The 25,934-nt window shown below is 49.5% G+C and overlaps 3 protein-coding genes across 3 annotated transcripts; 1 reads left to right on the top strand and 2 right to left on the bottom strand.

The window, feature by feature from the left end:
* Positions 1-1,069: 1,069 nt before the first annotated feature.
* On the bottom strand, positions 1,070-3,258 carry Ccdc96 (coiled-coil domain containing 96). Its single transcript, XM_038313160.1, has 2 exons — positions 3,096-3,258; positions 1,070-3,029 (listed from the first exon to the last, which is right to left on the bottom strand). The coding sequence occupies exons 1-2, from the start codon at positions 3,256-3,258 to the stop codon at positions 1,456-1,458; spliced, it is 1,737 nt and encodes a 578-aa protein (XP_038169088.1). The 3' UTR covers positions 1,070-1,455.
* A 511-nt stretch (positions 3,259-3,769) lies between these two features.
* Tada2b (transcriptional adaptor 2B) lies at positions 3,770-15,232 on the top strand. The gene is made up of 2 exons (XM_038341566.1): positions 3,770-4,134; positions 11,916-15,232. The coding sequence occupies exons 1-2, from the start codon at positions 3,865-3,867 to the stop codon at positions 12,906-12,908; spliced, it is 1,263 nt and encodes a 420-aa protein (XP_038197494.1). The 5' UTR covers positions 3,770-3,864; the 3' UTR covers positions 12,909-15,232.
* Positions 15,233-16,860: 1,628 nt separating this feature from the next.
* On the bottom strand, positions 16,861-22,142 carry Grpel1 (GrpE like 1, mitochondrial). Its single transcript, XM_038341580.1, has 4 exons — positions 21,918-22,142; positions 19,603-19,765; positions 17,853-17,934; positions 16,861-17,503 (listed from the first exon to the last, which is right to left on the bottom strand). The coding sequence occupies exons 1-4, from the start codon at positions 21,977-21,979 to the stop codon at positions 17,157-17,159; spliced, it is 654 nt and encodes a 217-aa protein (XP_038197508.1). The 5' UTR covers positions 21,980-22,142; the 3' UTR covers positions 16,861-17,156.
* Between the last annotated feature and the right edge of the window lie 3,792 nt (positions 22,143-25,934).

Below are 25,934 nucleotides of genomic sequence, written 5' to 3' on the forward strand. Positions count from 1 at the left end.
GCTAAGTTAAAGACCCTCCTTTGATACTGAAGGGGACACTTCTCATGCATATCAACTTAAAAATTTTTCAGGCCGTGAACTACTTGATAAAATTTTCATGAACAAGCACTCATGCTGAATCTAATTAGAACCACATGGGGAGGTAATCAAAAATGAAGGGTGTCTTGTAATTAGTTGTAATCCCTGCATAAGGTGTTGTGATTGAGGGCCCACTGGTGACTTATTAGATAATTGTTAGTTAGGACATATTTGCAACTTAGGGCATGCTAACTTTAGTGACCTTGTTCAAGGTTCATGAGGGAGCATTCAGTTGGTTAGCTGATGGGTAGAAATCAGCTGAATTAATCAAAACACTGAAGGACATTATTACAATGAAAAACCTTGTCACTTCTAGTGCCACTGCTAGTTTCACTTGGGGGCCTCCACAACTGCAGAATCCAGGGTCCCTCTGATGTTGGAGCTACAAAGAAAACATTGCAGTTGCAGTAACTAACTGCTTCATTATGACCTTGATGGACAGAGTAGAGGAAAAACCCAAACTATAACAACTGTGTGTGTGTGTGTGTGTGTGTGTGTGTGTGTGTGTAAGAAATCAGTTCTTGAACTATCATCAGTAATGCATTTGAATGGTTTCATGTCAAGTGTGTTCAAGCCATGGAAGTCATAAAAAGGATTTTACATTTTATTGACTTCAAAGCCAATATACTTTAGCAAACAAAATTGTGTCATTTAAAGAAAGAGGGTTATGTAATGGCAACAGCCAGGTTGTTGATGACAGGTTATGGCTCAGAAGGTAAGAGTACTTGTTTGAAAGCATGAGGATCTGAATTCAAATCCCCAACACCCACATAAAAAAGCCAGACTTGGCCTTGCATGCCTGTAACCCCTATGCTGGGGGACAGGGACAGGCACATCCCAGGATCATCGTCCTGCTGGACAGTCTAACTGAAAATGCAAGCTCCTGGTTGAGTAAGAGACCCTGTCTCAGAAAAATCAAGGTGAGGAGCAAGAGCTGTCTCCACATGCCCACACACCCACCCAGAGAGATGAAGGGAATTTGTGAGCTAATTCAAGATGATAGTTTAATTCGTACAAAGAAGACAGTGATCAGACCAGTGCATGGGGGTTTTCTGTACCTTGGCCACTGGTTGAAGCTTTAAATCATTCTTATATGTGGACAAGGAACAGTTTTAATACCCCTGTAGACGATGGGACTGCTTGGCCAGAAAGGCTTTTCTTCATTTGTCAGTTTAATCACCCCACTTTCTCTCTTTAGATATATTTTACTTAACCTCATGTAGAACTACTGGTAACCCGATGTGTTCAGCAGGAATTTGGAAGCTGGCAATGACAAAAATAAAGTTGCATCCCAAGTCGCTTAGAATGACTATAGGAGGGCTGAAGAGAGTCGGGGACAAAGTTTCTAGAGTTTTGGAGGTTTTGCCAGCTGTCCTGTCAAGAGGGGAGGAATGCTTTGGCTTCCCTGATCTTTTGCTTCACCCCTTTGCAGGACAAGGTGAGCCCCGCATGATGGCGCTTCAGGGATTCCAGACGCCTGTTGAGAAATTTTGTCTTATCCACTTTTTCTTCTAAGTCTCGGAGGAGTGATTCCTTACCCAGAAGCCCACATTTCTGATTTAGTTTGACGTTGTCAGTTCGCAGGCTGTCTCGGGCTTGCTTTGTCTTTGTCAATAGGTCTCTTCCTAGGGCCACCTGGGTCTCGATTTCCAAAAGTTGTGCCTTTTTGCATGAATTCTCCGTGTCTATGAAAGACAGTTTTTCCTTCACGTGGGTTATTATCTGCACGTTGCTGGTCACCTTAGTGCGCAGTTTTAGAAGTTCTTCGTTTCGTTCCTCGACTTTCTCGTTGAAGGTCTGGTTCTCAATTTTGAGCTGTTCAAAGTCGATGAGGAGCAGTCCCTCAGCCAAGTCCTCCTGGGCCTTCATCCTGGTTTCAAAGTGTACCAGGCTCTGCTTCAGCTGCACGTTCTCGAGGCGCAAGGCGCTCATCTCCTTCTCCTTTTTATCCTCCAGCGCCTGGATCTGTTCCACCTCTCTCAGAGCCGCCTGGCGCCCACCGCGCATGCGGCAGCTGCCCATGACCTGCATCACCACCTGCTTCTTGAGGGTCTGGAAGCGCCGCCACTCTTTCTCCACCCTGGCCTGCTTCTCCTGGCACTGGTGCTTCAGCTCACGCACCTCCTCGCGGTACCACTCTAGGTCGTCCGCCTCTTGTTTCTTCAATTCCTCCAGCATGGCCAGATAGCGCAAGTATGCTTGCTCTTTCTCCGGAGAATCTGGTTCCGCACTCTTGTCCGCAGGCTCAGCTGGTTCCAGGCCCTTCTTGCGTAGCGTATCGGAGATCTTCTGCTGTAGGTACAGATTGTAGCGCTGGTATCGGTTCCGCTCCACCAGCAGGGCATGATACTGGTCCACTAGCTCCCCACGCAGCTGCTGCTCTTGCAGCTTCCGAACATCCGCAGACCACTCGAAGTCGTCGTAGTCCTTCTCTTCCTCTTCCTCTTCCTCCTCCTCCTCCAATTCAGTGAGAAGATGCTCTTCTTTGCTTTTCTTGCGTCGTTCTCGACCTATCGCCTCGAAATCCTCGCTACCTCCCTTCTGCTCAGACTCCTTCGCTTTCTCTTTCTCTGCCCGTGGGGCTGGAGCAGCCGCCTCTTCGACGATCGTGGTCAGCGGCAGTGAGGGCCGGAACCGTGACTCCTTGCTCTTCCCCCTCTTCACCTTGTCCTTCTGCTTCTCCGGCCGGTCGGGTTCCTCGTCCTCGTCCTCGTCATCTTCGTCGTCTTCTTCGTCTTCGTCCTCGTCCAGTTCCTTGGACTCCCGCCCAGTCTCGGGCTGGGGCTCTGGCAGACTCTCTGCCTCTTGGGACACGGCCTCGCTCGCGGCCTCTACTGCCTCGCCTGTAGCCTCGGCGGCCTCCAGACTTTCTAGGACCTCGACATGCGCACCATCGCTCCCCTCCGAAGCCTCTGCTTTGGGGCCGTCCGAAACCGGCTGGGTTTCCGGCTGGGTCTCCGGCTGGGTCTCCGGCTGGGTCTCCGGCTCCGGTCCCGGCTCCGGTCCCGGCTCCGGCCCCGGCTCCGGTCCCGGCTCCGGCCCCGGCTCCGGCCCCGGCTCCGGCCCCGGCTCCGCAGTGTCAGCAGTGGTCTGAGGTTCGGAGCTGACCTTGATCTCGGATGGCTGCAGGCCTTGCTCGGCTCCACCTTCGCCCTCGGTGTCCCCGTCGTGGCTGTCCATGCTGGACCCACTGTCTTCGGGTCTGAGGACCGCTACTGCCTGCTGTTAGGTTTCCCGGGGCAACCAGGGCGCGCGCGGTGAGCCCCGCGATTGGTCGCCCGCCTTCCCTTTCTTGCCGCCTCCCAGCAATATTAAACCAATAAAGGGCCACGAACAGGTGAAACTTGGCGCTGATTGGTCGCTGGCTCTCGAGAGGTGTGGCGCACACGACCGGCTTCCGTTTTGCGCCTCGCCGGCTGTCAGGCTTGGGGCGGGGCCTTGCGGCTGAGTGAGCCCGTAAGGCGGAGGGAGGCGGCGGCACGCAGGCGCAGAGCGGAGGTTCGGCTGCCCGCGAGGGGGCGCGCGCGAGGCGCCTGCGCGATGCGGCGGGGAGACAGCGGCGTCGGCGGCGTCGGCGGCGGCGGCCGGGCCGGGCCGGAGGGCGCCTGCGTGCTGAGGCGGGACGCGGTCCGCCTGGCGGGCTCCGGCGGCGCCTGGGCGGGGGCGGCCGTGGCAGCGGCCGGCAGCAGCGCGGACGCGGTGGGCTCGGTGGGCCCGGCAGGCGGTGGGGCGCTGACGGCCGGAGGCGCGGCGGCTGCGGGCCGGGCGGCGGGTGAGCGGGGGAAGATGGCGGAGCTGGGCAAGAAGTACTGCGTGTACTGCCTGGCCGAGGTGAGCCCGCTGCGCTTCCGCTGCACCGAGTGCCAGGACATCGAGCTGTGCCCCGAGTGCTTCTCGGCTGGCGCGGAGATCGGCCACCACCGCCGCTACCACGGCTACCAGCTGGTGGACGGCGGACGATTCACTCTCTGGGGGCCTGAGGCGGAGGGCGGCTGGACCAGCCGCGAGGAGCAGCTGCTGTTGGACGCCATCGAGCAGTTCGGCTTCGGCAACTGGGTGAGCGGCGGGCCCTAGCTAGAAGGAGGGCATGGCTGGCTGGCTGGGTGCACACTGCGGAGGGCCGCAGGTGGCCGGGCGGGATTGCCCGGAGAATGTTGGGTGCCTGCGGCCACACAGCTGGTAGAGCAAGGGCCTTGACCTATGGCCCTGACATGGAGCTGTCTGCCCTTCACACTCGTCCTCAGAAGGTGTGCATTGAACACGGGCGGAGGGCAGGCCTTGTGCCTTGCCAAGCTTCTCGAGCCAGATGGCAGCAAGCTAGACCCCACGGTGCCTACTGAGATCCCTGGTAGGGTTGGGTTCTCCTGGGCACAGTGATGAGGAAGACCAGAAGCCTGGGCTGCCCATCCTGCATGCACTTAGTCTGCATTCAGGGCTTCGTGTGCTTTTCTGTGGGTGTCAGCACGTGCCCAGTGCTAGGGTTCTCTGTGGATACCAGTGTCTTGTTTAATTCTTGCTCTCTACAGCACCCAGGACATGGTGTGATGGGTGGTCACTAAAGAATGAACAAAGGCGTCTTTCTGAGGAGACAAGGAGCCAGGGGTCTGCTTACTAGTGGTCAAGTTTCTATAGAGGTGACTTGGTGGTGGCAAAGGGCGCTGGTGTGCCAGCCAGGTAGTGCACTGGGCTCCTGGTTGTTGTCTCCTTCTATTCCTCACCTGTATTAGGGAAGAGCTCTGTCTGCATTGTCACCATTACCACCTGGCACATGTAGCATCTTCAAGTTTTCAGAGAAGCAGGGAGCTAAGCCTGACCCTCCCCTGTCCAGACTCTTCCCCAGTATGGTAGGGTCCTGCTTCTCTGAGCTTCCCTACTCCAGTCATACTGCCCTCCTATTCCAGGTTATCACACAGTGAGTGACCTTCTGGACCCACCTCCCCACCTAAGGTTCTGCTCTCCAGATGCTTTTCCTATGGCCAACCCCATGACTCCTGCTCTCCAGAAAACATGTTTGCTTTGTCTAGAAGTGGAGTTTGTTTTGTAGTGAGCATTTGCTTTGTACTTATCAAGCACCCTGAAGAAGAGCCTCAGAGCTGAAAATGTTGCATTTGTTTGCTCTGTTCCTGGAGCTTGTCTCTTACCTGATGGCATCCATCCCTCTCTACCTGATTGCCCTTGATGACCTAGTCTCACTTTGTCCTCAGCTTCAGAGCCAACTTAAAGCCATCATCCACCTCCAATTGGTCAGCTGTCACCTGTTTAAAAACTGTGCAGGCTGTAGCTGCCGATTGTGACCTGAACCGCTTTGGCATTTACCTCTTGCTGTGACCACTTCTCATGGTTTACCTGCTTTCTCCTTTTGTTCTAGAGTCCTGCTCTCACCAACACAGGACTCTTAAAACATAAACTGCGTCTCTTTGGCCCTCAGCAACTAACTTCCAGCTCTACTTAGAGTATACTGCAAGGCCTGACAACGCCTATGGTTGCCTGTGTCTGTGGTTCTCACGCTTCTACCCTTGACCAGTTTTCCTCTCTTCTGCCTGAAGTGCTTTTTCACTCTAGTCAGGACTCCCTGCTGACCTTTGTCCTTGCATGTCACCGCTGCAGAGAGACTTTCCTCCCTCACGCCCCCCTAGCACTTACCTCCACAGCAGCCACTGGAAAGAGTGAAAGTACTAGTTTCAGGGAGCGCAGCACTGAGCTCGCTTTAGCTCTTGAAACTTGGGCTATTCTCAGGGAACCCTGTGGGAGAGGGGACAGAAAAAGTGTAAGAGCTGGAGGGGAAGGCCCTCTGATCAAGTAAGCAAAAGCTCCTATAAACTCTCTGAAGCAGCAAGCACAGAGCCAGCGTGGGTCTGCACCAGGTCCTCTGTGTATATATCATAGCTTTCAGGTTAGCGTTTTTATGGGACTCCTGAGTTGTGTGAATTAGTGGGTCACCGATTCTTGTGACTTTTCTTGGGGCTCTTTTCCTTTTTTGGTTTGCCTTGTCCAACTTCAATGTGATGGTTTTTGTTCTATATCACAGTTTATTCTATTAAAGAAAAGAAATCTTGGACTGTAGAGTCCATACTTCAACTAGTGTTTGTGCTCCATTCATGCAGCAGTCAGAAGCAGACAGCGCCCAGGAAATAAAGCATGTAAAATGGGGATGAATGAACGCTGGGTGGGGAAGGCCTCTTCTAAAGCAGCGCTTTAAGGCTAGAGGAGCTCATGCCGGTTCTCATGAGGCCCAGAATCAGCTTTAGAAGAAGTAAAGCCCAAAGGGAAGAGTCTTGGGGCTTGGCTGCTAGTCTGAGAGATGCACCACTGATCCTCACACAGGATAGAGGAGGCTCTGTGACCCCGCTCCCCGTGCTCTCTTAGGCCAGTTGCCTTACTCCTCTGAGCCTTGTTTTCTTCACTAGAGGTACCACAGCTTGGATATGAGGTTCTTTTTTGAGCTTGTATGCTATTACACAGAAGTATGTCCCAGTATGGACCTGTGTCGAGCCTGTGCCAGCTCTGTGCAGTACCCTTTATGTACACAAGTGATATGACTTGCACAAGCAACACTGCAGGGTGAATTTATGTTCTACTTTGCAATTAAAAAACAGCAACTGTGAGAACCTAAGCCGCTTGCCAAGAACTTTATAGCTTTGCACATGATGGCTAGGTGTAATTATAGTCTGGGCTCCACTGCAGCACTAAAAGCATTAAGTTGGAGACCAGAAGCTTACTGGTGCTGTTGGTGGTGTGGTACTATCAGAAAGCTTACACGGGGTCTAATTGGGATCTGTACTGCAGAAAAGTCACAGAAGGGAGGATACCATAGTAGGGAGATTGAATGAGGAAAGGGATGGGTGGCCCTCAACAATACACATAGGTCAGGCCTGCCAGGGTGCTCAGAGCCTCCAGACAGCTGCATTGTGGTGGACTCTGCTGGTTGGATGATGCAGGACCTCTGGAACGTGTGAACACAGACATGTAGACATGCAGAGGTTCAGGGTGATTAGAGCCTTTGGTAGATGAATCGCCAATTTTGTTACCTGGCTGTAAAGACACTAAACTGTCAGAGAGGAGGCAGTTTGAGAGGACCAGCTCCTCTCCAGGGGCATCCAGTAGAGGGAAGTGGGCTTGGCCAGCTTATGTAGTTTTGGATGTAGTAAGAGGAACCAGTGGAGAGGTTCTCCTGCCTAGGGACAGGTGGAGTAGCCTGGGTAGTACTTCTTCCTTCTTTAGATGACAGTTGACATGCCCAGTCTGTGGATTGCTGCATCGTTTGTTCATTCCTCTCCGCTGGCATGTGCTCAACAATCTGCTACGTGCTAGCCCATTTGGAGAGACACTGCTAGGACAGCTGTGACCTTGCAGTGTGGGTGAGTAGACTCCACGTCCAGTGGTGAGAAGGACTGGAAAAAAACTGTGTGGGTGGGAAGGTGGCGTAGAGGAAGGAGGTATTTTGTGTGGGTGGGAAGGTGGCGTAGAGGAAGGAGGTATTTTGTGTGGGTGGGAAGGTGGCGTAGAGGAAGGAGGTATTTTGTGTTCTAGGAGTTGGTTGTGTTTGTGAGCTAGGCCAAAGCTGGCTTGCCCCAAGTGGAAGGCTGAAGATGAGGCCTCTTCCTGTGGGGTGTCGCATGCAAGCTTGACAATAGTCATGACTGGAAAAGCCTTAAGCCCCAGCCAGTGTGTGGTTGGAGTATTAAAAGCTGTTTCCCACTCCTTGTGCTAGATGCCAGACAGGGCTGTGATGGGGTGTGAAGGCTGATGCCTAGTTCCTAGTTCCAGGTCGCAAGGCAGACATGTTGCATTGTTTCCTCACTCTTACAGTTTCCCAAATTCTGATGCTCCCCACTTACTGATGAAAAGCAAATGTACTGAAGGATGAGCCCAGCTAGAGTCTGGGCCCAGGTGTTTGTGGTTCATGTCTCACTGGGACAATGACAGCCTAGCACAGACCTGCTGGTGCCAGGTACCAACCAGACACTGACTTGTCATCTATAGGATCTCAGGGACCTAAAAAGGCTATAGGACCATCTGCCTTTTCACCAGGTGGCTTACTTAGTTAGGGGTTCTGTTGCTGTGAAGAGACACCATGACCATGGCTACTCTTATTTTAAAAAACAAACAAAAAACCCCAACCCCCCCCCCCAAAAAAAACCATTTAATTGGTGTGACTTATATTTTCAGAGGTTTGGTCTAGTATCGTCATGGCAGGAATGGAGGTGTGCAGGCAGACATGGTGCTGGTTACATCTTGATCAAAGGGTAACAGGAAGTGGACTGAACCACTGGGCGTGACTTAAACATTTATGAGACCTCAAAGCCCACCTCCACAGTGACACACTTCCTCCAACAAGGCCATACCTACTCCAACAAAACCACACCACCTACTAGTGCCATTCCCTGTGGGGGTTATTTCTTTCAAACCATTACATCAGGGCAGAGGGCTGTAGGAGTTAGTAGAAGGAATGTGTCGCCAGCCTGTGCGTCTGACAGAAGGGTTGGTAGAGATGATAAGGACAGACTAAAGGAGGAAAGACCTTGGGTAGGATCATGTAGACACTGGCTCCCAAATGTTAGCTGAATCAGAACAACCTGGGGAGTGCAGTAAACACAGAAGAGACCAGGAGCAGTGCCGAAGGAAATGAGGTTTCAAGGTTGTCTAATATCCCAGAATAGCAGTGTGAGTTGAACATCTCAAGGGCCAGCTATGTCCTGTGAGGCAGGAAGAAAAGTCCTATCTAGATGTCCCTTTGTATAACAGGCTGAGCTAGCCTGCCAGTCTAGGAAGCTGCTAGTGGCCTGGTCTGCCTTTTCCTGGCCACATTATCCTGCTGCCCCTCTCAAGATTCTGGGAGAGTCTGATTTGAGGGTTCACAGGGCCATGATGGAGTAGCAGGTGCAGCAATGACTTCGCCATGAGAGCTCATGGCGGGCTGATGAGGCTGACAGCAGCTTTGTCCAGCTGGCACTTACCATCTGGTGGTGAGGAGAATGAGGTAGAACTGCCTAGAAGTACTTCACAGGATGCTGTGATCAGTGCTTTGTACCTGCCCTTCCCCTGGGTGGCTTCAGAATGCTTTTAGGTGGATTATGTTTCCTGTTTCCTCCTGGCAGCCCCTTACCGCACCTCCCCAGGAAAGGGGGCTGCCTTTGGTTTCTGCCTCTTTAGAAACTCCTTCATTTGAAGGGTGGGCCAGAGCACACATTCTCCTATTCCAAAGTCCAGCCCCTGGTCATGGCCAACCTCAGCCTGCTTTGTTCCTCACAGTTCAGCTGCTGGGAGAATAAAGACAACAATGGAGTTAAGTGTCAGCTGGGTTGTGGCCGGGTTGTCTACTGAAGAGGAAGGACAGGAAGGAAATTGTGAGGCCCTCCCGAGTCAAAGTTGCCTGCCCCAGGCAAGGTGCTGGGAGCTCAGAAGCTTTGTGTGTAGCACCCTTCCACCAGTCTAAGTTAGGAGCTGCCATCCTGTGGAGCTTCTTTGAGAGCCGACTGAAACAGGAAGAAGCAGTGGCTGGTAGTCCAGCCTTGCCCCGTGTGCTCATAGTGCCAGCAATCGCATGAGGCAGACTCCTCAGCACATGCTGTATTGACAAGCGTGGGAGGCCCAGGGTGATTAGCACTTGGTGATAGGCAACGTTCCTAGCCAGCCTGCTGAATTTGAGCTGCAGAGTGTCAACTGGCCATGTGCCCTGTGGTAGCTCACCCAAAGGCTTATTGACCTTGAATTGTGGGTAGTGAGAGCTCTGCTCTCCTGGGTGCAGCTGTGAGGTCTCAGTGAGACGGTGTATATAGGTACTTTTGCCTGTTAATTTAACTGGACTCCAACAAAATCCCTAAGAGGAGGCAGCAAGAGTGAAGGGAATAGGAGGTGGAGCCAGAAGGAAAGTCTTGGAAGAATGGGGGCTTAGAACACACACACACACACACACACAGAGAGAGAGAGAGAGAGAGAGAGAGAGAGAGAGAGAGAGAGAGAGAGAGAGAGAGAGAGAGAGAGAGAGAGAGAGAGAGAGAGAGAAACTTCCAGTGAACCTGATTGTTCTGAGTAGCGAGTAGCAGGACTAATGATGTAGATCACAGACTGCCTGGCCTTGGGTGCTGTGCTTGTGCCTCCCAACGCGGCTGAGGAGCTGAGACCCTTGGGCTCATTGGTCAGTAAATTGAACTGAATGAGTGACTTCTAAGTTCCATAAGAGACCAGAGAAAGTGGAGAGTGATTAAGGAATAGACCTGATGTCATCCTCTGGCCTCTGTAGCAAAAGCACATGTGTGTGCAAATCTTTGCAGGTGAGAGGCCATTCCTGGACCTTCTCACCAAGGCCTGGAGGACCATCTCTAAGGAAACCTGCCAGGCCTGAGTGTGGTTGTTTCTTTGCTAGACAGGATCAGAGGCTCTGCTAAGAGCAGCAGGAGCCAGGCATAGTCATGCTTTGACTTTTTAGAATGCTTCCTGAGAGAAACAAGAAGGGGTGAAGCTAATAGTGACATTTAAAGTTGGAGTTATACCAGGTGGTGGTGGTGGTGCATGCTTTTAATCCCAGCATTTGGGAGGCAGAGGCAGGCAGATCTCTGTGAGTTGAAGGCCAGCCTGGTCTACAGAGCGAGTTCTAGGACAGGATCTAAAAGATATACAGAGAAACCCTGTCTCACAAAACCAACCAACCAACCAAATAAATAAATAAAATGTTGGAGTCATATAATTTCTCCCAGAGACCAGAGTATATCCCTTGCTGTAGTCTTTACTTTTCTCTTTATAAGTCTCAAGTGAAGCTGCACCTGTGTCTTGTCTCAGACCTGCCTTCTTCATTCTGCTTTGTTAAGTTTAACCTACAGTGTCTCAGGCTGGTGGGAAGGGTCCCGCTCTAGGTGTATGTCCCAGAAAAGGTCCAGATGGAGGGCCGCTCAGCTGAGTTGGGCCTCTTTACCTCCCACAGCACCTAGCTTATCAAGACAGCCATCAGCTCCAACTGGCCAGCAGGGCACAGAGACTGTATTAGGCATGACCATTTGGGGCCCTAAGCAACTTGCCCCTCACAGCGCTGTGTATAACCTGCAGCTCAAAGAGGTGTTGCTGGTTCTGGGACTAGTTGTTGAGAACAGCAGCCAGGAAATGAGTGTGCATTTTGAGCAATTACTTTCTGAAGTGGCTTTAGTGGTTGACTTTAAGGAAGAGGCCTCTTGGCAAAAGGAAAAGATTGAGGGAGCCATTTAGTTTCCTCTCTTGCAGGCGTGGAGAGTGTTTTCAGCGGTGGTAGCACTGCAGTTAGCCTCTGCGTGCCTATCATCCATAGCCACTAAGAGAGGAACAAGCTTAGCTTCCAGAACCCAAGGCTGCAACAATGCGAAGAGTCCTGACCCCTTTTGCCCTAGAGCTGCAGCAAGAAACAGTGTCCTTTGTTGTCATGCTGCATGGACTTGCTTTGCCCTGTGGACAACTTGGCCAGTCTACTGTCCAGTCTGAGTGAAAAAGTGTGCTCTGTAATTCCAGACTATCTTCAAGTGCTCTTCAGGGTTTGCAATGGGTAAAATGGACAATAGCACATGGCTGAGTTTCTTTTTAAGAAGCCAGGGAATGAAGAATGACTTTTAGGAGTTTTCATCCCAGCTTTGTCACAAGTTCCCACATAGCCTTGAACAAGTCGGTGGCTCTGGATCTTACCTCTTGGGTACATCTCTGTAAGTGCTGTCAGTGTCAATTTGGTTGGAATGCATATCTGAACATATTTGGGGGGATAGTGTGTGTGTGTGTGTGTGTGTGACAAATAACAACACTGATAGGAAGTAGCCCAAGTAAAACTGTGAGAATATGAGGAGAACTTGAGTGAAGTGGTTTGGCTTTTGTCGTTATAGGAAGACATGGCTGCGCATGTTGGTGCTTCAAGGACTCCCCAGGAAGTGATGGAGCATTATGTCAGCATGTACATCCATGGGAACTTGGGCAAAGCCTGCATCCCTGACACCATCCCCAACCGGGTGACAGATCATACCTGCCCCAGCGGGGGCCCTCTCTCACCTAGCCTCACCACTCCTTTGCCCCCACTGGACATCTCTGTAGCTGAGCAGCAACAGCTGGGCTACATGCCACTGCGTGATGACTATGAGATCGAGTATGACCAGGATGCTGAGACGCTCATCAGTGGGCTCTCTGTGAACTATGATGATGATGATGTGGAGATCGAGCTCAAGCGTGCCCATGTAGACATGTATGTGCGGAAGCTGAAGGAAAGGCAGCGCCGGAAGAACATTGCCCGTGACTATAACCTGGTGCCGGCCTTCCTAGGCAAGGACAAGAAGGAGAAGGAGAAGACACTAAAACGAAAGATCACCAAGGAGGAGAAGGAGCTGCGGCTGAAGCTGCGGCCACTCTACCAGTTCATGTCCTGCAAAGAATTTGACGATTTATTTGAAAACATGCACAAGGAGAAGATGCTTCGCGCCAAGATCAGAGAGTTGCAGCGGTACCGGCGAAATGGCATTACAAAGATGGAAGAGTCAGCTGAGTATGAGGCTGCCAGACACAAACGGGAGAGGAGGAAGGAGAACAAAAACCTGGCCAGCTCCAAAAGGGGGAAGGAAGATGGCAAAGACGGTGAGTTTGCAGCCATTGAGAACCTTCCTGGGTTTGAGCTGCTGTCAGATCGGGAGAAGGTTCTCTGTAGCTCTTTGAACTTGAGTCCTGCACGCTACGTGACTGTGAAGACTATTATAATTAAAGATCACCTCCAAAAGCGACAAGGGATCCCCTCTAAAAGTCGCCTTCCCAGTTATCTGGACAAGGTCCTAAAGAAAAGGATTTTAAATTTCCTCACAGAAAGTGGGTGGATATCCAGGGATGCTTCCTGAGGCCAGATGATGCTAAAGCAGCTTGTGAGCCAAATGACCTGGGGGTCCCCACCCCAACATTGTTGCTCTTTTAAACAAATTGAATTCTTTTTTCAAGGCTTAAATTTTTTCATGACCCTCTGGAAGAAGCAATAGTAGCAGTCTTAAATTGACTCGTGGGGAGAAAAACATGTGTCTTTCTTAGTCCTAAGATAATCCTTTCAGAAGACGGCTTGCCTTTGTGTCCATCTGAAGACTGTCCCCACCGTGGACTAGTTCCATTTATTTTATGAGCCTTCCCCCCCTTTGGGTTTAGAAGCTGTTATGCTGTGGGAGCCAAGCTGTGTGTTCCTGCCATCAGCTTTTTCCTGGTGACACAAGCTTTACTCAGGTGGGCTGTTGGCATCCCTTCACTGAGCCCACTGCTGCCCCCCAGTCGGTACCCCAAGCACAGCCCCGGCACACCGCACTTTACCGGGAGGCAGGCTGTGCACAGAACCCTCTGCTGTGGAGGCCAGAGATTACCACCAGGCCCGCTCCCCACTGAGCCATTTAAGATGAGCCCCTCATTTGCACACAGTGACCACATGAGCTTCCACTTACCTAACAGCAGCCATTCCAGGCCCTCAACTGCGCTTGCTTCATCTTAGCTCAGCCCAACCTGGGCTGCCAGGGCAAGCTCTCTTAGCACATTCTTGTCCCTGTGGTTGGGAAAGCAGTTAATGGGAGGGCCACATGATCAGGTGGGGGCTGCCCTTTGCTGCTGTGAACCCCTATACCTATAGTACACCTGATGTGGAAGACCCTCTGAGTTTAAGGCTGAGTGTGCAGTGCTGAGTTGGGGCAGTAGCTGCTCAAGACTTCCACCACCACTGCAGAGTCCCCTTCACTAAATACAGGACATGCTAGGGTATGGCCTAGTTCTCCCCCCCCCCCCCCCGCTGGGTAGAGCCAGGGGACCAGCTGGCAGGGGTCCTGGGGAGTGCAGAGCATCCTGCCTGTGCCTTGGAGCCATTGCACTGCTTGTTTGTGCTCTTGAAGCAAACTCAGAAATGGCTCCTTCCCATATTGACTGAAAAGCTTGTTTCTGGGGGCTTCCTTCAAGGATTCATATGGTACCTTCCTTCTTAACTTGAGGAAGGCGTTTGTCTTCCGGCTGCTCAGGGTTCTCATGCCCAGACCCTGCTTTAAGAGTCCTGGAGTTGACCACAGCCCCTGCCCCCTGTCCCTGAGGTACAAGAGCCTGTTTACCTCATAGAGTGTTTGGGCTCGGAAGTGAAAGTGAAGTTATTTTGAAGAAAAACAACTCATTTCCAAGGACGACTTGATGACGTGCCTTTTCATTTTACATCCTCTGTCCCCTAGGGTAAGGTTTTCAGCATTAAATAAAACATTTCAAATATACTGTATATGGCTTTAGTTGTAAAGTGCATTGTAGGCTAGCAGGGAAGTTCCCTGTGAGCCAGGCCCAGATTCTCTTGACACCACAAGATGCTGAGCAGTGGTGTCAAAGGACCAGCTCCACACTGTCCCCTGCAGGTGAATAGTGGACAGTAGCTGGCGTCACTGAACAGCGATGGGGTGGTGCTCAGTGCCTAGTTGTTCTCCAAGTGGGGTTCCTGGGCACTTGTCAGAAATACAGAATCATACCCCATCTAACTCTCTTGATTTAGATGATTTGGGGGCTTCATTAACAGGGACTAACTAGCAGGGTGTTTTCAAACCCTCCAGGTGGCTGGGATGCAAGCTTACGTTTGAGAGCCACTGGTTTTGTCCTGGTATCTCCAACACCAAGAGTCCCAGCTTGGTGAGGTTTGAAGTTTCAGTGTGTCTTCTACAAAATGACAGCTAGACCTACATTAGCTTGAGAAGCAGAGGATCCTGTCAACATGTAGCCAAGAGCTTTCGGACAAAAAGCTGTGCTTAAGCAGGTGTATAGTGTGTGTACATCTTTTGATGATATGAATTTATTTGGGCGTGACTGTTTTAAAACACCATGATGAATGTATAATTAATTTATGTTCAAGTATTAATATTGTTACAAGGGAAAAGTAATATTAGGGTTGTTTGCTCTCCTGTCTGCCCCAGCTGTTTCTGTCACATTACTCTTTGTTAGCTCAGACATGGACATGTTTATATTTAATTCTCATGATAAATTAGCTACCACAACCCCATGGAACCAAGTTTTTTCAAATTTAAACAAACTGTCTTTGAGTCAGAAAAGTTAGATAATTCTTCAACTGTTTGAAATAATGCTCTCTGGGAGGCCAACATTCCAAGAATGTATTAAGAATTAAAACCCTACCATTTTTATTATTCTTTTACATTAAATTGTTGAGAACAAAGTTGTGTCTGTCTGCTTCTTGATCCTCCAGCACTTTGCTGTCAAGTCAGATTCCTGCCTAAGGTGGAAAGCTGCTGTCAGCCAAGCACAAGCCCCCACGGGCCAGACAGCAATACACCCACAGTTAAGTCTGATCCTAAGAGTACCTGCCAGGCCAAAGATAATTTCCAGCTGCCTCTAACATTCTGGTTAGCCACACTCACACATGTACCTGGAATGTGTCTGAGCAAGACTTGAATTCCATGAGAAATGTGTGCACATCTGTGCATCTCCCATTAGTGCTGATGATGAGCTTGCAAACATCTGCCACATTTAGGCTACTCATTCCTGATTGGTTCCAGGACCCTCCTCTCTTCCAGGGTACCAAAAGTGGCTTTTATGACAGGAGGCACTGTCTACACATAATCTATGCATGCTCCAGGATGCCATGCACATAGACAGTATACTTAGAGACAGAAAAAATGCTATCCATGTTCAACTGTTAAAACTTGGTTATTGTGTTTGAGCGCAGGTGGGGTCACAGGACAACTTTGGGAATTCCTTCAATTCCGGAGATTGAACTTTGATTGTCAGCTTTTACTGGTTGGCCTTTGACAGTTTTTCTTGAGTCTTACATGGAACCTGTGAACAGGTTCATCTGGACTTTGTAGGCTGAGCTCTGTACTGCTCAGCAGCTTTAGCTGGAAAGGGTTGACTACCCATCCATAGTGAGCCTGATGGTGGATATACAGCTATGCAGCATAAAGGCACATTGCCTCTGCTGTGTCAGGCTGCCTTTAGTCTGGCTTTTGTCCAAGTAGTTCAGGGCTGCTTAAAGCAGAATGCATGACGACAGAACCTTGAATTCTGGCATTGTGTATTCAATGGCAAAAGACTATCCCCTCACCTCTGCATTTTCTGTACTGCCCTGGCTTCTGCACAAGGGTGTAATCAATCAATGCCTTCCTTCCTCTGGCACAGGTTCACTTACATCACCATTTCTTAGCTTTTTTCCTGAGCCCTCTCTTGAAATGGGAAACAGGCCTTTTGGCTGGTGGGAGCCTGAAGTCAGCTTCTGCCACATGGCTTTGGCTCCTTGGTTTTTTCCTATGATCTATATTGTAACTATATGTAAGGCCAAGATGTACAACCCAGGCATATGCAGCTCCAAGCTTAAATGTGAGCTGAACGAGCCAGGCTTTCTCCTCAGGAGCTTACCAGATCTCCACTAGATGATAAAATTCAATACTAGAAAACTAGGAAGACAAAAAAGATGAGACTTTTAATGCTCTTGACCACAACCTGGAAAGTGGAAATGTCTGAAGCATGATAGTCATGCAGCTTCACATTCAAAATGATGTCTTGATAGCGTATGATTTCCTTAGCACTACTTAGCTATAGATTTAAATATTGAGAAAACTGTAAGCAGAGAAAAAACGAAGTATGTTCAAGTTCAGGTGTTCATTTCCCAGTTCAAAGGCTGCCATTCACAGCAGCCAAATCCTATCTATGAAGGAATTCATGCTCTTGAAGGTCTTAGCTTTGCTGGCAAGAACACTGTTCCCACTCTGGCCCTTCTCTTTTAAGGAACCCCACCATACTGAGTGATACCAGTGCGTTGGCACCCAGAGAGAGATTGTGCAGCACAGATGTAGCCAAAGACCTTTTATTTGTGTAAAGTACTTATCAATCACCAGGTGGAACAGCTAACAGTGTTACTACTCCTGAGGCCCTCTTCTGAAGTAGGTGGTGCTAAACTCAGTGATCAGGCTCCCAGAGTCCCTGATAGTATGCAAGCAGCTTCGTGTTCTGCTTAGCTTACTTAAAATTTCCAACAAGGCTGGGCAAGGGTTAGATGTGTTCACAGATGAGAAATTACAAGCCTTGCCTCTGCCTTTCAAGTTCTAGCAAGTGACTTACAAAGTCCAGAGCCCCGAGGAAGGCAGCTAAGCTTCCTTCACTACCCCCACCGCAGCTGGCCTGAGGATGCGCCCATGCAGCTTATAACCCACCTTTCTAACTACTGCCACAGTGCCTGGCTCTTTCCCCTTCTCAGGGGTGTGCAACACAGCCTCGTGTTCATAAGGGTCAAACTTGACCCCGATGGGGTTGAGCCTGAGCAAGCCATGTTTTGTGAACACCTTCTGAATCTGGACTTCAGTCATGACTAGCCCTTCATATAGGATCTTCAAGTGAGGATTATTGTTGCTGATCGCCTCCTTTGGAACACTCTGGGTTGCCTTTTCCAGGATGTCTGCAACCTCCAGCAAGTCCTTGCAGAAGCCCTGGATGCCTGCATGGAGGAAGAGAAGATGGTCTCCACTTAGTATCAGTTGCATGGGCTTCTCACACAGGGCTGTTCATGATGCCTGGTCAAATGATATGCCATAGAACCACAGCACTTCTGAGAAAGAGCAGGTAATAGGTACTAAAAGTGAGGAAAGGAAGAAAGCACAGGAAGAGAGAGAAATTAGCTTAATGTGCCCTGAGGCTCCCAAAGCAAGGTGACTGTGCTGACCAGGCGGCAGGCGAGGCCAGCTGAACAGGAGAGTACTGTGAGGACAGCAGGAGCTGCATTACCAACATTACCCACATCTGCATCCCTGCTCTCTCCCCTCTCAGAAACGACAATGTCTGCTTACCAAACAGCTTGGCCTCCTCTATCAGCTTCTGGCTTCTCTGCCGAAAATTCTCAGTATCTGCCAAAGCCCGTTTGTATTTTTCCTAAAAGGAAAAAAAAAAAAAAAAGAAAGAAAAAGAAAAAGATTTAATTATGTTACAGATGTGTGAGAAAGCCATTCTGATTTCAAAATGATTATATAACGAACTCTAAATCAGGACATAAATAAAATATCATTAACTGAGATTTTGGACAAAACTAAGTTTAAATAAGAGTAATTTACACTTGTGTTGGTGTCTCCAGGAGGCAAGGAGAGGCTACTACCCAAGGCCACAGTGGGAAAGAGCTAAAAGGTTTTCTTTATGTGCTCATACCCTCTCGTCATTCCTTAGGGAAAAACGCCAACTTGAAGGTGTCGAAGCATATCACTAGGGGTTGCCTACCTCAGCTCTCTGCCTTCCCAGAGAAGAAGGAAGATCACCTGAAGGAAATCTCAAAGAGGCCATGCCCAGCCAAGTAATTAGTGGGACCAGAGATAGGACAGATCTCCACTGACCCTCTCAACACCATTTCTGACATTCTCTACTTTAATATCCACTGGTGGACTCCGGAGGTCTCTATAAATACCTGACCTCAGTTTTCAGGCAGTCATGGAGCAAGGCTCTGAGACAGCTTGTCCTTGTCTAGCCTTGGTAACTTGGGAAATTCCACTAGTTTTTCTGTATCTCAGTTTCCTCATCTATGAAGGAACTGTGATTGAAGATTAACAGAGTTCAGCAGTGCCAGCCATGTAAGTGATGCTACCAATTGCCCATGCACTTAAGAAACTTGACTGCTGCCTCTTCAACATGGGAGTGATAATTGCTATCACTGACTCCCACACTCCACTCCTGTACATAATTTTCTGATTACATTCATCACTTCCAGCTTTATCACACCAAGTAGCCCTCATTTGAATGGAAGGCCCTGTAGAATTTTTTTGGGGGGTGGGGGAGTGAGGTGGGGGATAGTGTTTCTCTGTATAACAGCTCTGGCTGTCCTAGAACTCATTTTGTGGACCAGGCTGGCCTCTAACAGAGATCCACCTGCTTTTGCCTCCCGCATGCTGGAATTAAAGGTGTAATTTTTACCATAATACAGAGACTTCCCAGGTCAGAAGCAGAGTCACAGAGGGTTTGGCAGTTTGTTTGCCACCGGGGCCCCCAGAAGGCAGTACACAAATGATCAAATGTCTTTGGCTGTGCCTTGTCACCTGTGAACGTGGAAGCTGTCATGTGGACCATGCACGCAGCAATCCAGAAGTGCTTACACCAAGGGTCTGTGGTGGTTTGAAAGAAAATGGCCCCGAGAGACAGGGCTTCTCATAGCTTTGGAGCCTGTCCTGGAACTCACTCTGTAGACCAGGCTGGCCTCAAAACTCACAGAGATCCGCCTGCCTCTGCCTCCCAAGTGCTGGGATTAAAGGGGTGTGCCGCCACCAACAGTGGCCTTGTTGGAAGAAATGTGTTACTGTGGAAGTGGACTTTAAGGTCCATCTATGCTCAAGTCATGCCAGTGAGACAGTCCACTTTCTGTTGCCTGCAAGCAAGATGTAGGACTCTCAGCTACTTCTCCAGCACCATGTCTGCCTGCACCATGTCCAACTATGATAATAATGGACTGAACCTCTGAACTGTAAGCAAGCCACCCCAATTCAATGTTTTCCTTTATAAGAGTTGCCGTAGTCATGGTGCCTCTTCAGAGCAACAGAAACCCTAAGCCAGGGTCCTTACCATGGTCTCCCTCAGCTGCTCTTCTAGCTTCACCTTCTCTTCCAGGAGAGTCTTGTCTGCAGATGGCTGCTCTGTCTTTGGCTCACAATGACCCAAGTCCTCTTCCAGGTTCTGGCCACTGTTCGTCTGTTTTGTAAGTGTGCACAACAAGCGAGGAGAAGGCCTACAGAAAAGCCAACAGGTAAGTGAAGACAGCCTAAAGACAGGCATAAGATTTTAGAAATCTGGGCCCCTGAGACCGCTCAGTGGGTAAGAGCACTGGCTACCAAGCCCGACACCAGAGTTCTGGTCTGGAGGTCACACATGGTAGAAAGAGAGAACCAACCCCCACAGATTGTCCAAATCTCTACACATGCACTGTATGATGTGCAGCCTACTACCCAACAAAGTAAATGTTTTAAAAGAAATGATTTGTGTAATTTCAAACTATTTGCTAGGAAAGACTTACCTCAGATCTAACAAAGGCAATTGTAACACACAAAATGCATGGCTATGGAAACAGGGAGGTGGCTCAGTAGGTAAAATTCCTACAGTGCAAGCACAAAGACCTGAGTTTGCACCCCAAGAACCCACATAAGAAAGTCAAGCATAGAGACACACCTGTAGTCCTAGTCTTGAGGTGGCAGAGACGGGCAGATCCCTGCAGCCCCCTGGCCAGCCACCCTAGTCAAATCATGACTTCAAGCTAGCTCATTGGGTCAATGTGCTTGCCACCAAGCCAGTCATGACATGAGTTCAATCCCCAGGACCTACATGTTGGAAGGAGAGAACTAATTTCTCCAAGTTGTCCTCTGTCACACATTTGCAGTAGTACCTGCCCCCAGCAAATGAGTAAACGCGACAGAAGATACCTGATGTTAATCTTGGGCCACACAGCTCTCTGGCCTCCCTCCTGGAGCACCTTTCTTCAAAAACACAACTTCAGGGACAGACATAAACCAGGCTGGGGGGAGCTGGGGGTGGGAGGCTGCTTTCCTGACAATTAACGTCAAATGCAGTACCACAAATGAGAAGTGCTCTACAGGAAGATTCCAGGAGGCTGCTTTGCTCCCAACTCTTGGCACAGTGTAAGCCTGTTTTCATCTTGTGGTCACCTTTTAAGGTGTCTGCCCTCACCAGATGAAAAAACCAACTCCCATTCTATCCATTTTCCACAAAATGCAGGGAAAGTTGCTTTTCATTAGCGAATAGCTCAGCCCTAGCAAGGAACAAGGTAGATACTAAATAGCTGCTTAACTTTAGAAGTGTAACTCAAAAGCCCAAAGCCACGGGTTAAAATAAAGATGGCAAAAAAAAAAAAAAAGCATTTACCTAAATGAACTACAGTGTAAGAGCCAGCCATGATAAATAGAGCATCTAAAGGAAGTTCTTTACTTCCAACCATTACCACCTACCAGAGTAGGCCTCGGCCATCAGTAAGTTTAAATGGAGGCCTGAGTCCCAGTAGTTTAGCCTGACGCAATACCCGGTTACAGGAAGAAACAGATTACCTGAGCACCACATAAGAACCATCCAACGGAAATGCCTAACTTTCCAACTGTTGTAGATCAGATCACCTGCCAGCACACACTCACCAGGACACCCCTAGACAAATGTCGGCCAATATCAGGGGTCCTGAACCTCAGAAACCCCTCACCCCCACCTTTACTACTATAAAAACCCAACTCTAACTGACCTTGGGGCGCTCCGTTTATTCCAATACGCTGGACATGCGGAGAGACAGAGTTTGCAAACTTGGATAAAATAAAGGCTCTTTGCTTTTACATACAGGACTCGGTCTCTTTGTTGATTTTTGGGGGACTTGGAGGATTTGGGCATAACAGACAGCATACATCCTGGTCTGGAGCATGACCGAGTTGGCCCTGAAGTGCACACTGCAGTTACCAACCAGTTTTAGCAACGCCAGCCCCAGAGCAGGCGAGCATCTGCCTGGCTGCCTGACCTTGGCCAAGTCTCTGGCTTCTGGGGTTGGCTTTTGCAATCCCAGGAGGGGTGGTGTCCCGTGGCAGTGAGCAAGCGGTGTGTCGTCAGAAAAGCAAGTGGTGCCTTCCACCTGACGTATCTCTGCAGAGCCCGGGTCCCCACGCTAACGCCCCAGCTGCCCTGCTCCTCGGCTCTCGAGCCCAGTTCATGCAGCGCCTCACAGCAGATCCCCGGACGCCCGCGCGGAGAAGCCAGGGACGGGGGATCTGGCTGTGAGGACGAGGGGCCAGGACACACGGAACCCGGCTGAGGGGACCCCCAGTCTGCTGCTAAGGCCGCAGCCAGAACTCGGCAGCGAGTGGGGCCGAAGCGGGAGGGCCGCACTCTCTCACCTGAGAGACAGCGCCAACGCCGGGAGACTGCGCCGCGCGAGCCTCACGCACCGAGCCGCCATGCTTGCCTCCGCGACTACGTCACTGCGCCCACACTGAGCATGCGCGGAAGTACTACGCCAGCTTCCCCACCTACTGCTGCTTCTCAGCTAATCCGTGACCATCGTTGCTGTGATGGACAACCATGACCACCAATACTTGCTAGTCGTGACAGAGTACCGTTTCCCCCTCCCCGGTGGAGACTTCTGGGAGCTCCGAAAGGTGAGGAGGTGAAAGGTGAAGGGAGCGGGGGCGGAGCCTCTGTGGGCGGGGCGCTACAGGAACAGCCAATGGGGAGGACGAGCACGGGGGCGGAGCAGGCGGTGGCCGGCGCTGGGATGGAACCTGGCAACTTGTGCGGGATGGATGGTGATCGCGTAAACTTCTCACCGCATTTGGTTTAGAAAACGGGAGGACCGGGAAGGGACCGTGAGGTGAGGGCCGGGAGGCTGGGGGGCATCTTTGGCAAGTTTGTCGCAAGCGTGTTGTGTCAGCAGGCTGTCTGTGGACGACCCGAGGAACATGGCTTGGTTTTGTTCCTTCTGTCACCTACAGTTTTCTCAGAACCCAACAGAAGCAAATGAAGTAGCAGCACTGTGTGCAGGAGAGCTCCGAGAATATGGGTGCAAATATTTGGTCAATGCTCTGGGGGAGGTTGCGGTGCTGAGAGTTGTTGGAGGATGCCTCCTGTCCAGGTCTCTTCATCTGCTTCCTTTCTCCTCAGCCTCTCTCACATCCTGAGACCGAACGCCTCGTCCGTGGATTACAGCCTGCGTGTGCACTCGAAAGGGCCCAAACTCTCGTCATTTAGCTTTGCTCTTATTAAAATCATTTGCTCAAAAAATGCTCCTGTTTGTCAGGAGTAGAACTGTCACACGAAAGCACATGTCAACCTCAAAAGGTAGAAGTTAATCTGGAGCCAACTATGAGCTGCCCTGGTCCAGAAACACAGTTTTAGGACACCCCAAATTCAATGTTTTAACGTGAAAGCAGTTTCAGGACGTTTGTATAGCAGCAGAACAAAGACAGCCATAACTCAAGACATAAAATGCATTGGTGAAAATATTAAGTAGCAAAATTAGAGAAATTTTAGCTGTAGGCTTTAGATGGCCTTGGAGAACACTCTCAGGCCCTTTGATTGGTGGAAACTCGTGTTTGTTTTTTTTTTTACTATGTTACCAAGATTTTAGTCTGTTTATGGAATGTTAAGTCTGACACAGAGTGGGGCAAGTAATGGTTTCATGGACTAAAGATAGGCCATGATAAATTGTGATTAGGCTCTGGACCTGCGGTGTTCCAGCCTCTCCACAGCCACTGAGGTTTTAATCAGTCCGTCACCTCTTGCAAACAGTTTCTTTCCAGGGATCCTGGTTCATGGGACAGGTGACCTGATGTGGAGGCCCAAAGAGGCCAAAGGTCAGAGAGTTTCTTGTTCATTTAAGGTTATTGACTCAAACAAAGATTCCCACCCAGTTGTCAGAGAGTTCTGCTCTCTCAAGGCTGTTGTCAACAGGTGTGGCTAGTTGCTAGACCTCGTGCTCCTGACGTAGGGAAGTAATTTGTTCCTACCTAAAACAAAAGTCTAAGGATCCAACTAAGTTCCAGTTCCCTTTATGGAAATAAGTTGGGATTCCACCCAGGGAGTGGTTTGCCTATGGAGTGTTTGGTCTCAGGCGTGAGTCTAGCGAGGAATGTAGCCCCTGACTTTCAATTTGTATGTTAATTCAGTCTTTTGTTTTACTCAGACCTTTTGGGGTCAGGGCTTTATTAACCTGTGTTTATTAACACAGGCGAATTCTCAGTGCTCACTGAGAAATTCCCACCCACTACGATCCTATGTTTCTTTGTTTTATTATTTTCGTTCACATCTTTGTATTTTTTTACTATATTTCTAAATCCCCACACCTCCACTCTAAAGAGGGTATTTTTGTGGAGGCTGGCTCCCCAACAACCTGATTTGTTAATTCATTAGGGCGTAGAGAACGGGAAGGGGGTGAAACTGAAAGACACAGTTGGTCTGTGGCACTTGATTGTGACAGAACAGACAACTGAAAAAGGCAGTGTGAGATGGGACTTGAGTGTGACTAGTGTCGGATGAGACCTAGGCGCCACTGGCCCTTTTGTTAGGGAGTGGTATGACCTGGTGGCTAAGGCTTTGAATGGAAATATTTATAGTAAATTGCCATAGTATTTGGGAGTAGCTTTAAAAATGCTCTAGTTTTAAAAACATGAGACTTCTTGTAAGACTGGGGACGCGCTGGAAGTGCTGAAATCGGTGATGAATACAGTGGGGCGTATGCACTTTCTTTTGTTCTTAAAAATGTGTGACCAAGGCGGCGGGTGAGCACACGTTAACAGGCGGTGGGGGGGGGGGAGAAAGAAGAGAGGAGAAAGAAGAAGAGAAAGAAGAAAGAAAGGGGAGAGACGGCGTGTGCACACACACAGGGACAGTGAGGAGAGAGAGAACCAAGATAGTGACTGGAGGTTAGAGGTAGCAGGAGTGGGTGTGGCTTGCAAAGGGGCGGGGACCAAAAGAATAACATTCCCAGGTATTGCTTACAATAAAAAGCAAAAAATTAGACACCACAGTTTGAAGGAATTGGGGCAGCGAATTCTCAAGACTGCTCCGGTTGGTTGTGGGCGATCTCTTTGGGGGGGGGCGGAAACCTGAGAGAAGGCTGGGTGCTGGTCACATCCTGGCATAGCTGGTCTCTTTGCTTCTGACCGGTGTCTGTGGCATGGAAATGTCTGGTGTCTCTAAGGTATTAGCAGAACAAAGAACAAAGTTAAATTAAGGAAAAAAAATTTTTTGGACCAGGGAATTGAGCGGGTATCTGACCTGTTTAAGATAGACAAGAACTCCTTGGGTTTGTGAAAACAGAAGTTTTAGACATATAATGACTGTAGCATAAGAGATAAATTTGATTTGAAATTTGTTTGGTGAGGTAACCTGGTAAAACCTCAACCTGGTAAAACCTCTCAGCTGTCAAACTGTCAGAGATCTTTGAGAAGGATAAGATTTTACTTGAGTTACCAATTAAAAAATGACAGAGAACTTAACTTGGTTGGCATCCAGAGCTACTCTTTTTGGGTCCTCCATGGTTGCTGAAGGTTGTACTTGACCTTTGTTATTTAGCAGTCTTGCCAGGCTCCAGAAGACTTTGTGGGCTAAGAAATCTGTAGGAAGACAGGCCTACCTTGACCTGAGAAGCTAGGCTTGTCAATTCCAGTGATTCTGTCCACGTCTGGAGGTCTTTAGATTAGATGAAAGGCAGTTTTGCCCAATGGTCAGCACTCGGCAGTGGAAACAAACTGCAGGACGTTGTTCTGCGCGCGTCTGTCTTCTCTAGAGGGAGCAGAGAGCTGCTGCTAGGAGCAAACCTGTCTCTTTTTGTCATGAAAAGTTTTTAATAAATATTTAAATATCACATTCCCCAGATCTCTGAGCAGTTGAGGGCTGGATTAAATATAGCTGCGGTATACTGGCTCTTAACAGGTAAGATTCAGACTCGTAAAAAGGCAGAAAGAAGAAACTGCTGGCAATGGAAGGTTAATGTCAGAATTGACAATGGTAGAGAACAGCTTAAGGCATTTTTGTAAGAGACTTAAAAGTACATACCAGTTTAAAAAATGAGACTTAGGATTTTGTAATCTGAAATGAGATGTAATGAACAATTATTATACATAGAAAGAGTGAATGGGAATTGGGCAACCTGGACATCTCTGATGGGCCCTATCAGAGACATACCATTTGCGCAAAACACGTGTAACAGAGTTAACACGAGGAGTTTAGTGAAGACTGGGTGAAGAGGCAGGGTATGCAGAAGAAAATGTGGGAGAGATTGGTCACCTGACCTGGCTCTCAGCCAAGATGGCGACGAGTCACCTGATCCACCTGGCCCTCAGCCAAGATGGCGGCAGCCACGTGTTGCAGGGGGGGAGGGAAGTTAAAATTTTTGAGCTGTAAGGACTTTAAGT

Source organism: Arvicola amphibius, chromosome 1 (assembly GCF_903992535.2).
Source record: "Arvicola amphibius chromosome 1, mArvAmp1.2, whole genome shotgun sequence".
Taxonomy (NCBI): domain Eukaryota; kingdom Metazoa; phylum Chordata; class Mammalia; order Rodentia; family Cricetidae; genus Arvicola; species Arvicola amphibius.